General features: G+C 40.0%; 2 protein-coding genes across 2 annotated transcripts; both read left to right on the top strand.

The window, feature by feature from the left end:
* The first annotated feature begins 2,518 nt into the window (after positions 1–2,518).
* Positions 2,519–6,718, top strand: tmem39b (transmembrane protein 39B). Its single transcript, XM_022750794.1, has 9 exons — positions 2,519–2,672; positions 3,347–3,544; positions 3,661–3,880; positions 4,102–4,185; positions 4,529–4,683; positions 5,383–5,716; positions 5,813–6,000; positions 6,097–6,217; positions 6,378–6,718. The coding sequence occupies exons 2-9, from the start codon at positions 3,414–3,416 to the stop codon at positions 6,609–6,611; spliced, it is 1,467 nt and encodes a 488-aa protein (XP_022606515.1). The 5' UTR covers positions 2,519–2,672; positions 3,347–3,413; the 3' UTR covers positions 6,612–6,718.
* Positions 6,719–7,735: 1,017 nt separating this feature from the next.
* Positions 7,736–13,585, top strand: LOC111225871 (coiled-coil domain-containing protein 28B-like). Its single transcript, XM_022750911.1, has 6 exons — positions 7,736–8,018; positions 9,254–9,567; positions 9,729–9,898; positions 10,138–10,292; positions 11,811–11,833; positions 11,966–13,585. The coding sequence occupies exons 2-6, from the start codon at positions 9,332–9,334 to the stop codon at positions 12,018–12,020; spliced, it is 639 nt and encodes a 212-aa protein (XP_022606632.1). The 5' UTR covers positions 7,736–8,018; positions 9,254–9,331; the 3' UTR covers positions 12,021–13,585.
* Positions 13,586–13,662: the final 77 nt, after the last annotated feature.

Genomic DNA, 13,662 nt, shown 5'->3' with positions numbered 1-13,662 from the left:
TGGCAAAGTCATCAAAAAGGTTTTTCATTAACTAAGCTCTTAACATTAAATGTGAGTGTTTTGAGTTTCTGTCTGTGCTAATCAGAGCTCTCACTAAGGTTCTAAATAACGTGCGCCCTAATACTGATACAGGAGAACCTAAAAGTCCTAGTGGTATCGGATCTTAGTTCAGCCTTTGTAGATCAAAACATGACTACACAGACTGGAACATTGGGTTGGATTTTCAGGTACAGTAATTAAGTGGCTAAGATCATGCTTAGAAGACGTTTAGAAGCCTTTTTGTTTCCCTCAAAATTATACCACACCACCAACATCTTTGACTTGTGGTGTCCCCCAGGGATCGATCATAGGGTCTTTACTATTCCACCTTTATGTGCTTCCACTTGGAGAAATTACAATACAGTAAAATTTCTTATGCAGATGATACCCAAAGGTATCGCAAGTGGGCCAACATCATATTTGATCATTATCATTAAAATACAAAGTGCTCTGAGAAGGCGTTATTGAATTGTTGTGAATTGTTATGGGTTCGGAGGTGGGCTGCCAGCATTTTTGAGATTTTCAAGTGGGCCATGAGTTGGAAAAGGTTGAGAACCATTGCCCTAGAGTTTCTTAGTCAATGCATTGACCAGTTTAACTACTGGATTTTCTTCATCTGAACAGGGCCAAAACTGAAAAAATCTTATAGGTAAGAATGAAGAGAGACTTGGCAGAGAGAATTGGCATTCATCTCAATATAAAAGGACTTAAAGTGAAAGATAATTCTTAAAAACTTTGGTGTCTTAATTAACAGCAATCTCAGATTTAAAAAAACAAACAAACATGAGAGCCATAACTAAAAACCTTTTTACCATGTCAAAAACATAGTCAAACTTAGAGGTCTAATGACAAAACATTATTTGGAAAAAACATATTCATGCTTTTATGTCCAGCAGGATTGACTACTGTAATGGTCTTTTCACAGGCCTTCCTATAAAGACCATCAAACAGCTTTAGCTTGTACAAAACGCAGCTGCTTGTGTCCTCATGAGAACCAAAAGAACTGACCACATTACTCCAATAAGTCCTTCCACTGGCTTTTGGTACATCCGGTAAATCACTACATGGGGCATGACCAAAATACCCCTCAGATATGTTTCAGCAGTACACACCTGCTAAGCTACTCAAATCACAGGAGAGAAATGTGTTAGTAATACTGTCAGAACTAAACATGTGAAGCAGCTTTTAGCTGCTATGCTGCTCAACTCTGGAACCAATGTCCTGATGGTATCAAAGCTGCTCCAACTGTGGCCTGTTTCAAGTCTAAATTGTTCTGAGATCCCTTTGTTAAGTGATCAAATGTACTGTACTTTCTCCCAATGAATGTACTCTTTTCTTTTTAACCTCTTGTTTTTATTTCTATTTATTTTTTTAAATTTTTCCTTCTATGTTCTTGTATTTGCTCATTTTTAAAGTACTTTGAGTTGCCAGTGTGTATAAGAGCTTTATAAATAAACTTGCCTTGCCTTATGTAGTCTTGCTGTTATATCTTGTCATATAATGTATATGTGCATAGATCCTATTTCATTTTTCAGTCAACTATATTTTGTGTTGTTTGGACTTCTTTCTCTGCTACTTTTCACATATACCAATAAGTGATAGAGTGAGATTTACCCAAGAAAAACTGCTGTAATCATGCTGTTTTTAATGATATACTATTTGTAAACCCAGGCTGAACAGGTTTACAGACCATACCAAGTTTTACACTATGTACTGTACATCATCATCATGAGGTTACAGATACAGCATAAGTTGTGCAGTTTATACATTTATAAGTCATATGTTGGCCAAAAGTGAGCAAAAGTTGGCACCGATAAGGGTTAAATGTTCCTTCAATATGCAAGGGCTATGCAGACATGTTTACTGTCTACTTTCAAGCAAGTTTCAAATGCAATATATGTTCATAGTGTTGATCCTGTAATGTATAAAAACAACAGTCTTTTCTTGATGGTAGGCAGTAATATAGAGTATACATAATTTAAGTTTATGGTTAAAACTTTCACCGACCTGGTGCCAGTACCCATTACAGTCCAAAGATCCTGTAACACTCAGCAGTGCAGTAGTAGAGTTCATGTGTGTGGACAGAGTGTCTGTATGCACAGCTGAAAATGAAAAGTTCATGATAAACCTTGTGCAACAGCAAGACAAGAGGCACTACCTCACTTCAGTAAATGTCTTTATGAATTATGAAACTTCCAAAACATACAATCTACAATCAGTGCACAGGTTGCGCCAAAGCCTTTTTTTATACACTGCAAGCAGAATTATATGCACACAATATATTCATTTGCAGCAGCTGTAGTGTGTAAAAAAGTCCCTTTATGATCCTGCAGCTGTATTACAAAGAAACATGGAGATGTATTTATATTATCTATCATCAAAGCACACTTATTTCCCTTCTTTATTTTCCTTGTTGTGGTGGAATGTCCCTTTAAATGACTCTCCTCCCACAGGTCTCTATCATATCCGCGCCCCCATCTATCAGCAGCCAGTTTCACATCAACAATGAGTGTCTTCGCTGATTTACGTGAAAAACACGCTCGCATTTCAACGAGTATCCTGAAAATTTATTGCGTTTAAACTATAATCGATGCGACAGAGCAGCACCTAACAGAGCGCGGACGCTGTCGTTGGTAAGCTTACATTTTCTCGCCCAGCCTGTTTGGTTGGTATGTTGGTTGGAAGCTAGCTAGCTAGCCAAAGACACTGCTAGCCTAGGCCTCAATCTTTGTATTTATTGAAGCATGGTCTTGGCGGACACATTGGAGTCCGTCCCTCATTGTATAGGTCCACGCTGTTTTTGGCTGCTGCCACATGTCTCAAATATAAACGGCTCTATAAGCGATATTTGACCCGGGAAGTGGGCAAATCATACAGCTAAGAAGCTAGCTCGTAATGTCAGCTTCCGTAAAACTTGCACCATATTAAGGGTTGCCATGCAGCCAGTGCAAACTTGTTTAACGGTAAAAGTTTGTGCTGCATATTTATGAAGGAGAATTGCTGCAGGTCATTCCCGCCGTTTGTTTTTGTTGGCAGTCAAATATTAAAGATTTAAAGAAAGTATTTATGTTGTGTTTGTTGTGGCTCTGTGCACCACTCCTTCCATTATCAGCTCTGTGTCAAATCCAATCACTGACCAAAATATAATTTCATCACTGTTGCTGTGCCAGGAAATTCGATCCTACTTGACACATGCCACAAAATTATTCAAATAATTTATACCCATTATTTTGTAAGTAATTTTACATATATGTTGGATATTCCTCCCAGTCTGTGTCTGTCTGACTTGCTTCCTTCGTCTGAACAGGTACAAAGGAGAGAGATCATAAAACTAGACGGGAAGCAGAGAGAACTGAACCGTGGGTGTGTCTGCAATGGCTGGTGGAAGGAGAGGGGCAAACCGTACCACGTACTGCAGACCTCCACTAAGCAGTGAACCAGGCTCGGTCAGCAATGGCAACCACTCTACCAGTTCCCCGGTCACAGGGGTGCGGTCTCGTACCAGGTAGGTGAGGCTCAGATACACTCCTTCAGATCACACTCATCTGGGGTGCATCATGAGAAAAATACTTTTTTAAAAGGCTTCTTCAGTATTCTCTGTGCCTTCTGTTCTGTCTGCAGGAATGGATCGGGAACATGCATGTCCAGCCCCCCTCTGGCTGCTCAGACAGTGGTTCCTCTGAAGCACTGCAAGATCCCAGAGTTGTCTGTGGATTGTAACGTGCTGTTTGAGCTCCATCTTTTCTTCTGCCACCTCATTGCCCTGTTTGTTCACTATGTCAACATCTACAAGACTGTATGGTGGTACCCCCCATCACACCCCCCCTCCCACACATCATTGGTGAGTACTCAGTGGTCAGATGTTGACCTTTCATGTTAATCGTGAAAGCATTTTTTTAATCAGTTGTATATGCCCTTTCAGAGATTAATCTATCTCTATTGTCTTGTATGTTTGCTATAACTGGTGTTTTAGGCCAGTGTACTTGTTAATATAGACAAGATAAAGTGACGTTTATGTGGAGAGTGGGAGCAGTCATCCTGAATCAGTCTTTTTATTTACAGAATTTTCACCTCATTGATTATAACATGCTGGTGTTCACAATCATCATACTGGCAAGGAGGTTAATTGCAGCAATTGTTAAAGAGGTAAGAATTCCATTTTTGACTTTTGCAATCTTTTTCACATGATTTTTACATGCTGAATGAAGTTTATTCTATATATGAAAATAAAAGCAAAGCTACTAGAGATACTAGAACTTGTGAAACTGGTCTTGCACTGTGTTTACAAGCCCACATAGTCACCTCTGCTTTTAGAAATTCTCAGAAAACACTGCACCCTTGGCTTTTGAAGAGTTTTGCTCTTGAATTTTTGGATTTTCTCTGTAAATTTGTTTCCTTCTCTTATACATTGTTGATGGTTGTTCTATGGCAAATTAAGGTGGAATGCACTTGACTGTTATGTCTGTCTCCCATCTCTTGTCTCCTCCAGGCATCACAGAGCGGGAAACTCTCCTTCCCTCACTCGATCTTTTTAGTGATGGCTCGGTTTGCTGTGCTAACGCTGACAGGCTGGAGCTTGTGCCGCTCCCTTATTTACCTCTTCAGAACTTATTCTGTCCTCAGCCTGCTCTTCCTCTGCTACCCGTAAGTATCTTTAGGAAGAACAAAGAGGTTCATATTCATACCAGCAACATGATCAAACTGATCATTCAAATCTTGTTAGTGTGTTGTGGAAGGTATTTGTTATTTTTTGAGCATTGTAGTGCAGCCTTGAATTGAAACACTGCTTTTTAACATTTGGTTTATGAAATATTAATAACCCGATGCAGCTTGAATTTGAGCTAGGATGATGCACCCATCATTTCCTGGCAGGCCTAAGAGCTTATGCAGTTTGGATGCTGTTCAGCATGGGTGGCTCTAGCAAATCACCTAGCAAGCAGCCAACAGACTGTGATGTGCAGAAGGTGGCCACATTTGATGTTAATCTCAATGAGGACTAAATTTTCATGATATGGTATGGATATATCATTATGGTATCATTATGACCGTTTTTTTTTTTTTTTTAAAGTATATTTTTTGGGCTTTTTATGCCTTTATTTGATAGTGCAGTAGCAAGGACTGTGGCCTCTACACATGGGGCGCCTGCTTAGACCACTACGCCACACGACGCCCCATCATTATGACAGTTTTTGAATAGCTTCTGAATTGATAAGACAAAAATAATTTGATCATAGTTTATCACCTATATTTTGGTGGTACTACTCTGGCGTTAGTGGTGTCATTCCATCTACAAGGAGGGCCTCAGGTCCAGCATAAGTAAAATCTGGTCATTGTATCCTACAGATTTGGGATGTATATTCCGTTCTTCCGGCTGAACTGTGACTTCCGGAGAGCAGGTCCACTCTCACCCATCGCCAGCATCGGCTCCAAGGAGGTGGGCAGCATGGGCCGGGGCAGGGACTACCTGACTGTGCTGAAGGAGACGTGGAAGCAGCACACCAGCCAGCTGTACGGTGTCCAGGCCATGCCAACACATGCCTGCTGCCTCTCCCCCGACCTCATCCGCAAGGAGGTGGAGTACCTAAAGATGGACTTCAACTGGAGGATGAAGGAGGTGCTGGTCAGCTCGATGCTCAGTGCTTACTATGTGGCCTTTGTACCTGTCTGGTTTGTCAAGGTGAGAAACTTTTTAAGCGTTAACTTAAACATTCAATATGTTTTAATAACACTTCTTAAAGTCTTCTCATCTTTCCACCTGTATATTTTCCTTCAGAGTACACAGTATGTGGACAAGCGCTGGTCTTGTGAACTGTTCATCTTGGTGTCAGTCAGTACGTCGGTCATCCTCATGAGGCACCTATTGCCACCTCGATACTGTGACCTGCTTCACAAGGCTGCGGCTCACCTGGGCTGCTGGCAGAAAGTAGACCCCTCACTCTGCTCAAATGTCCTTCAGCACATGTACGTACTGCGCATTGTTTGTTACTGGACTTTAGGTCCATTCGGATGTAATTTTATTCAAGTTCTAATCTTGCTCTTCTACCTCATTTTGCACAGCTGGACAGAAGAGTACATGTGGCCACAAGGAGTCCTGGTCAAACATAATAAGAATGTCTACAAGGCCATGGGCCACTATAATGTTGCAGTTCCATCAGATGTGTCCCATTATCGCTTCTATGTGAGTATTCCTTTATGATCAGGTCCTGTAGAATAAAAGCAGATCTAGAGATTTCAGAGAGCCTGTGTTGACATGGCATGTTTTGTTAAATATTTGTGGCATTTTAAGGAGGCAGCTATTTGCACAGACTTACAGCATCCTGTCTTTTTCTATCCCCTAGTTCTTTTTCAACAGGCCTTTACGAATACTCAACATACTCATCATCCTGGAAGGTGCGATAATATTCTACCAGCTCTACTCACTGATATGCTCAGAAAAGTGGCATCAGACAATATCGCTGGCTCTGATTCTCTTCAGCAACTACTACGCCTTCTTCAAACTTCTCAGAGACAGAATAGTTCTAGGAAAGGCATACTCGTACTCAAACAGCTCATCAGACCAGAAAGTCAGTTAGACTTAAGTTATTGTTCACATTCACTTTGGAACAAGACAAACATGCCTAAGAGCTCTGTATTTTATAAACTGCATTTTGTGTCACGTTTTTGTTCTGTTCTGCCATAATAAAAAGAAATATTTTTGTATTACTTTAAAGGTTTGTTGGAGTCTTTGTTCTAAAACATGTTTCCATTCCCACCACAAGAGGCCTCTGTTTTACAAAAAAAAAAAAAAAAAAAAGAAACTTACAATAGCAAATGGGTGGAAATTTCAGGTGACAATTGACACTAATTTACTCTTCACTGCTGGAAACTATTTGTTGGGTTTTGCAGCAATTTAGTATTGATATGGAGGCAAAGTGACCATAATGTTCTGAATCTTATAAACATTGAGTACTAAATGTTGAAATTCAACTGAATTTAAAGCATTTATATATTATACTTTAAAAGCCATCTAACTGAATTTAAGTGGTTTCAATTTTGCTCTTAAATACTTAAAAGGCAAGCTGTAAAAAATTAAACTCAGTTGATCATTTTTAGATTAGAAAAATGAAGAGTAAGTAAGTTCAAAACTGCTCAAACTTGGATACGTGATGAAATTCAAACTTGAACACTCAGGCTACCAAATCAGACGTGATGATTGACTGGAAACCCATACCTTTGAATTTTGTATCTGAATCTGTAAGCCCAAAAAAATTACTCTGGTAGGAGAAATTCAAAGCACATGAATTCAGATGGATGGTTTCCAAATTATAGATTTTCAGTGCAATATTAAGTGGTGTTAAAAATTTCAACTCTTATTAGTATTCACAATTATAATATGTGTATAAAAAACAAATGGTAGACGTGTGTATATGTAAAATCAGTCGCATGGCCCTTTAAGTTAAGAGGAAAGTCACTCATCAGGAAGGTTTTCCCATGTTTACCATCAACAAAACTTATATTTCAATATGTCAGTTAAGGAGATGTGGAAATACAGATGCGGAGCATTGGCGTCACCAAGTGGTCTGGTTGTATTATCTTCAGGTACGGAGTAACTTTGTATAGACACACCCTCTAGCCCATAATAAGATGTATAAGTGGGTTATTTGCAAAAAGCCATTGGCAGCTGATCAGTGCCGAGCAGGACACAGCATCCTGTTAACAGAGGCACTAACCCGCAGATCGGCCACCTCTCCCAGCGGAACACAGCGGCGTGGACTGGCCCTTTAAGAGGGATAAAGGCGACAGCTCCGCACGAGCCGAGCGCATCGATGCCGCGCTTTACATTTCATCAGTAATTTGCACGGCTGCGGCAGGGATAATTTAACATTATCGTGCTTAATACATATTAATTCACAGGAAGTGTATTTGAACGTTTTAAATCCCGGAAGGAGAAATGTGACGCTGTGTCCAGCCTGTTTGCTCTCTGGTGCGAAATTGATCCGGTAAGTCTTATTTGTGTCATTCGTAGACCATAAATCTGGTTTACACGTCTTCTCTCGCACTGAATTAAACCGTATGGTGTAACAAACTGATGCCTGCAAAGTCCTCTTAATCATTTATTGTACAACATTGATATAATGCAGGTAAAGAAGGATTTAGGCGTATAAAGTTGGCATTGTGTATGAATGTAGTGGCCATCTTTGGATTCTACTTTGAGCGGAGGCTGGCGCAGTGTTCAGATGTTTTAACAGCGATTTCATTTGTTGTAATGCGATAAAGCGTTATTTTGGCCCTGTAGCAGCATCAATGTAGTCACTTAGCCTAATAATGAAATGCCATAAACACCCGCTCTGCTGCTGCAATGGTTATATGGCACTAAAACCACAGCAAAACTACCAAGACCCATAGGAATAAGGTGGTTTAAAACTAATTCAGTGCAATCCAAGTCTTGTTATACCTTTGTGGAACTTATTATAGTATTTTTGTATTGAATGTTTTATTGATTACACTGCATTGTTAAGATGTTTCTATTGTTCTAGTTGCTTAGTGTAAATAGATAAGGGGTAAAACTCCACCAACCCACCAAAGATAGTCTCAATAAGAATGCAGTATATTGATTTTCTCATTCAGCCATTTGTTTGAAAGTGATGTACATCAGGCACATTTCTAAAACACTACAGGATGTTGAGTATTGTGCTGCATCTTTGTGCAGCAGTCCAAGCAGTTGTCTGTCTATGCAATTCACTCATGTTGTAAACCATTAAAACAAGACAACTGCAGTGTATTTTGGTTTGTTGAGTTTGAAAATGCACTCAAAACACTAATGCATCCTCCTTCTCTTCACACACATTCTGTAAGGTCTTTCCACTTTGAGGCTGCTCTAAAAATATTTTTCTAGGCTACTGTTTCACTCCCACTTTTTTACACCAGGGAAACAAAAGCAGGAAATTGCTTCCATTAAAAAGTTCCATCATAATGCAATCCCATTTAGGTAGGTAGGTTAGTGGTATACTCTTCCTCACTGCTACTTCTTGATTTGGATTTTTTCTTTGCCAGATTTACTGTAAATCCAATGTGAGCTGTTACACTAATGAAAACATCACTAAATGCTTTTGGTCTGCAGTGTAGAGAATCCTGAGCTGCAGCACTAATTTTGGCAGTCAGTGTCCTCCACAGAGCCCTTCTCTTAGGGAAGGGAAGGCTGCTGCTTTTGAACTTCCTACCTTTGTTGTTGCAGGACATCCTGTACACCAGCCAGGCAGTGAGTGCCCCCTCATCTCGTCCCAGAGGGCTTCACTTAAAAAAATAAATAATAATGGAAGACAAACGCAAGAAGCGCAGCCCAAAGGTGTCTCTCCCGCAGCCCCCTCCTCCCCCCATCAACCCCCGCAAACTGTCCGTTCTGCCTGCCAGCAAAAGTGCTACCTTCTCCCTCGGACTGCCGCAGCCTCCCTCCCCCAAGAACAGAGGCAAGTATAAGAGGTCCATAGGTGCACCGGGACAGCCCAAAGAGGTGTTCACAGCCGTCGTAGCTCCACCAAAGACCACCAGGTTTGTATCTATGAGTAACAGGAAAATCCTCCAGAAAACACCTGTATTTATCTACAACTGCTACAAATGCTTTTTTTGTCCTATTATTCATTTTCCAACACATTAGCATAAATAGAGGAGGCAGGTTATTAGTGATCCTGATGTTTTGTTTTTTTTCTCAGGCCCCACAAGGAGAAGCCCAGGGCCCCCCAGCCAGCAGGGCCCAGTAAAGTAGTCCAGTCGTCACCCTTGCAGCACTCCTTTCTCACAGACGTCTCAGATGTGAGAGAGATGGAGGGAGGGCTTCTCAACCTCCTCAACGACTTCCACTCAGGCAAACTACAGGCTTTCGGTAAGATAACCTTGATTAGATGGGCCACCGGGGGAATATTCTGTTACAGGCTGAAAATAAAGCAAGTTGAAAAGTGGCTTTGTTACATGAATCAGGCTGATATCAAATAGCAGTGGAGCTATTTTCTGCTGCCATGGAAATACTTCTGACTTTGCTGTAATCCTCCTGCACCAAAAAGAGATTACACTTTGTGCTATAGTAAAGTCACATCTGTGTAGTTTAACCCCTCTGTTTTCTAGGTAAGGTATGCTCCTTTGAGCAGCTGGAGCATGTGCGTGAGATGCAGGAGAAGCTTGCACGATTACACTTCAGCCTCGACAGCCATGTGGAGGAGCTTTCAGAGGACCAGAGGAAGTGTGCCTCTGACCACAACCTGGAACACCTGCTCAGTAACGTAAGCACAAATCATAGCAGCAAAGGGTCAGGAAATCAGTATGTGTTTCATTGTTCCCTCTGTTAAGCCACTGAAACATCATGTGAAACTCTCCACTGAAAAAGCCTATTCTAGTTTAGGTGGGTTAGCAGTTTCTTCAGACAGAGTGAGGCCGTTTTCACTATAGGTTTTACTGTCAAATGCTGATTGACTGGAACTATTTGTGAGTTTTGCTTTTGCTAAATGTTAGCATTAACAGCTGTTTACTTACCAGTCTAGAAGAAATGTTCTGATCTTAGCATCAAACTTCATCCCAGTAATCGCCAGGAGCCAGCTTCAGTGGTGGAAAGCAACCCTCTTGTTACTCCTCTATTTCTATCACTACTTTTCTTCTAAGTTAGCATGCTAACCAGCTATCTCCATTTGGTCACTTTCCGATACCGAGTCACTGCAGCATGCATGCTACTCTGAAGAAGTAGCGCTGCTCAGAAGGTATATTATAACCTCTTGTATTGTAAACATAACGATGGGTGAAGCTCTTTGCAAGACCGGTAAGTATACAGCTGTTAATGCTAATGCTGGCTATGTAGCAATAGCAAAACCTATAAATAGATCCATTAAAGGGGAACTCTACACATGAAGTTCATGAGGAATACTACACAGCCTATGAAAACAGTTGGTTGATGTCTAGTGACTCTGGAGGAGTTTTCAAAAACTTTAAAAAGCAACACTGATGATGTCATCAGGGTTATCTTGGATTGGGTCTAGGGTTAAAAATCTGCATTTGTGAGGTTTAAAATAAGTGGGCATTTCAGTAGTAAGGACGGTCTGGTGAAAAATGGTATTCAAGCTAGTATATCAAAGTTCTGGAAATTAAAAGTAATAATGCCTAAAAATATTAAATATTATATTAAATCCAATTTTTTCAACTCACTCATTGCATTCAATTTTGATTTTTTTTTTTTTTTTAGAAATACAATACTGTATAATGAAGACAGTGCATGTTGTTCTTACTCATATACAGGTATTAAAATTGGTAAATGCTTTGCTGAGCTGCTAGTATGTCCAAATGTTAAATATTATCCAGCACAAACAGTGATGTGCAGTCAAAGAATGCCTTGAAAGAGTTTCTATTGTTAGTGTGTTGTGTGGCTCCTAGTTACCCACGCCTGGGGCTGGTATGCTCGCTGTGGGGAAGTTGCAGCGTTGTGTGTGAGGGAGGGGAGAAAAAGCCTTCAGCTCATTACAGATACTGCTGCCAGGAATACTTGCTCGCTGTAGCAGCAGTGGATAATTGTGCCAGATGGGCTGTGAAGTAACTTTCCTTTGTGTAGATAAGGGAAGCTGACCGTATGTATCTTTGTAAACAGTGCAATTTAATGATGGGAATTTAATTCATATATTGATGTGACACACAGGCTGTTATGTAATATGATCACATTTAGTAATTAGTGCCTTGTAGTATCACTGCAGTTTCTGTTTTTGGCTGTGTATATTTTCAATACAATCTCTCATCTATTTGTTCATTTGTTCCCACAGCTGGAGGAGCTCAGCACCTCAATGTATCCTTTCCTAATTAAACGTCTGTTTATTTATGGGAGTCACCCAGCACTCCAGGCGCAAACATTGGATTTAAATAATCTGTTTTCAGTTCAAAGTCCTTCTGTGTGAATCCTTAATGTGTCTACGTTCAGACAAAAGCTCCACTTGGCTGAGAACCAGGACCTGCCCAAGACATCTGGTCCCTGACAAAGTGAGGTGTGGAGGATGGCGACCAAACACTCATCTTCTCCCAACATCCAACCAGTCCAGGTTGCCATGGCATTGATCCAGCTGCCTTAGTAACAGAATGGAAAGATCCACAGGAGGAGGGGCTATTTTTTCCATTTGGTCAGTGAAGCCCAGGGAATGATACAGTGACTCAAAGCAGCTGAGCATTAAATGAACACTCAACCAAAATCATAAACCCCTCATTCATGACTGCACAAGAAATGATCAGAGGGTTTACTAAACAGTTGTAGGAGAAGAAAACATTTAGCAAGTTTTGAACATTTTTGTGGCATCAACTAGCTTCGGTTCAGTTGGTAGTTACATCTTTTGGTAACAAATAACTGAATACAAGTGAGTGTAGTTGTTGATCCTTTGTTCCCTTTACAAAAAGCACATTTCAGAGAGTTTAAAACTTTATATTGCGTTTCTTTATTTCATGTTATGCCTGTTCTTTTGTATAATTTTGGATGGTATATGTCTCTGTCAACAAAGGTAAGAAATATGAGCCATACTTACATAGCAAGTAGCAAACGTATTTGGCCCTTGACAACACCACTGTGGTTAGCTCTGAAGTTTGAAGGGAGTATTCACTTTTGCTATTATTCTGAATGCACACTTTCATTTTTATATATCTGCAAAAAGTTTAATACTGGAAAACGGACTGGATTTAATATCTGGGTGACCCTTTCTTATTAAAAAGGGACTATGTGAGGACACCTAAGGCTCAAAATGGGTGTTTCATTTACTTATGCTGTATGTAAAATAGTTGATGATGTTTTGCCAATGTGTAGTATACTGTATTTGCTGACACTGATGGTTTAAAATAATTTACTGTTAGTAGGACAATTTTGTCTATTTTGTCCGTGCTTCTTAAGGATTTCCTTTAGGTTTTATTTTTATAAATGAAGGCCCAGTAGCAGCATCCCTCCAAGCACAATCTACTCCACCCTGCTACTGAAATGTCCCTGCATGTAACGTGTAGGTTACACAGAGTCTGTCCAGTCCGACACTGTGTTGGCTAGCACATCCACAGAGTAATGCAGCTGGTATAAATCTCTGTGTGGTACTATTTCAAAATGGCAGCTACTTTCATAGTTAAAGATTTAGGGGCTGAGATTATGATTTGCATTGTATTTAACTCCAAACTTGGCAGCACTGTACCTTGGCCATAATATTTAATCACTGACAAGCCAATTAAAGTGATATTAGTGTTCAATCCAAACATCAAAGTATGTCAAAGCATTGGTGCATTTGGTTATTAAATATGAACAAGTCTTTTGTACTGCTTGCTAAGCCTACCTCTTATCCAAGGCCTTGGAACATGTGATACATTTCTTATTCTGGTTAGTCCATCAAAGATCTTTCACAGTCAGACATTTGTTATTTTACATATTAAGAGGAGAGGAAATTCACCAGAAGACTGGCTGTACACACAACATGCCATAGGAATTAGGTACAGTCAAAACAACAGAAAAGTTGTGAAGAATCTCATGTGTATTCAGTGATTATACTGTAAATACCGCAAATAAAGGTAATTTATGGAAAAGGTGTAATAATGTGTGTTTCTTGGACAGAATTTAAGTCACCCTTTATCTTGAGAAATAGATAATATATAATAAAA

This window comes from Seriola dumerili, unplaced genomic scaffold (assembly GCF_002260705.1).
Source record: "Seriola dumerili isolate Sdu_G_001 unplaced genomic scaffold, Sdu_1.0 BDQW01000149.1, whole genome shotgun sequence".
Lineage (NCBI taxonomy): Eukaryota > Metazoa > Chordata > Actinopteri > Carangiformes > Carangidae > Seriola > Seriola dumerili.
The sequence above is the reverse complement of the archived record's forward strand: the minus strand, read 5'-3'. Positions and strand labels throughout refer to the sequence as shown.

Excerpts from the sequence above, each read along its gene's own strand:
- tmem39b (XM_022750794.1), top strand. The coding sequence starts at position 3,414 with ATGGCTGGTGGAAGGAGAGGGGCAAACCGTACCACGTACTGCAGACCT. Across the intron at positions 3,881-4,101 it reads CCCCCTCCCACACATCATTG|AATTTTCACCTCATTGATTA; the intron begins GTGAGTACTCAG and ends TTTTATTTACAG. Across the intron at positions 6,218-6,377 it reads TGTCCCATTATCGCTTCTAT|TTCTTTTTCAACAGGCCTTT; the intron begins GTGAGTATTCCT and ends TCTATCCCCTAG.
- LOC111225871 (XM_022750911.1), top strand. The coding sequence starts at position 9,332 with ATGGAAGACAAACGCAAGAAGCGCAGCCCAAAGGTGTCTCTCCCGCAG. Across the intron at positions 9,568-9,728 it reads GCTCCACCAAAGACCACCAG|GCCCCACAAGGAGAAGCCCA; the intron begins GTTTGTATCTAT and ends TTTTTTTCTCAG. Across the intron at positions 10,293-11,810 it reads TGGAACACCTGCTCAGTAAC|CTGGAGGAGCTCAGCACCTC; the intron begins GTAAGCACAAAT and ends TTGTTCCCACAG.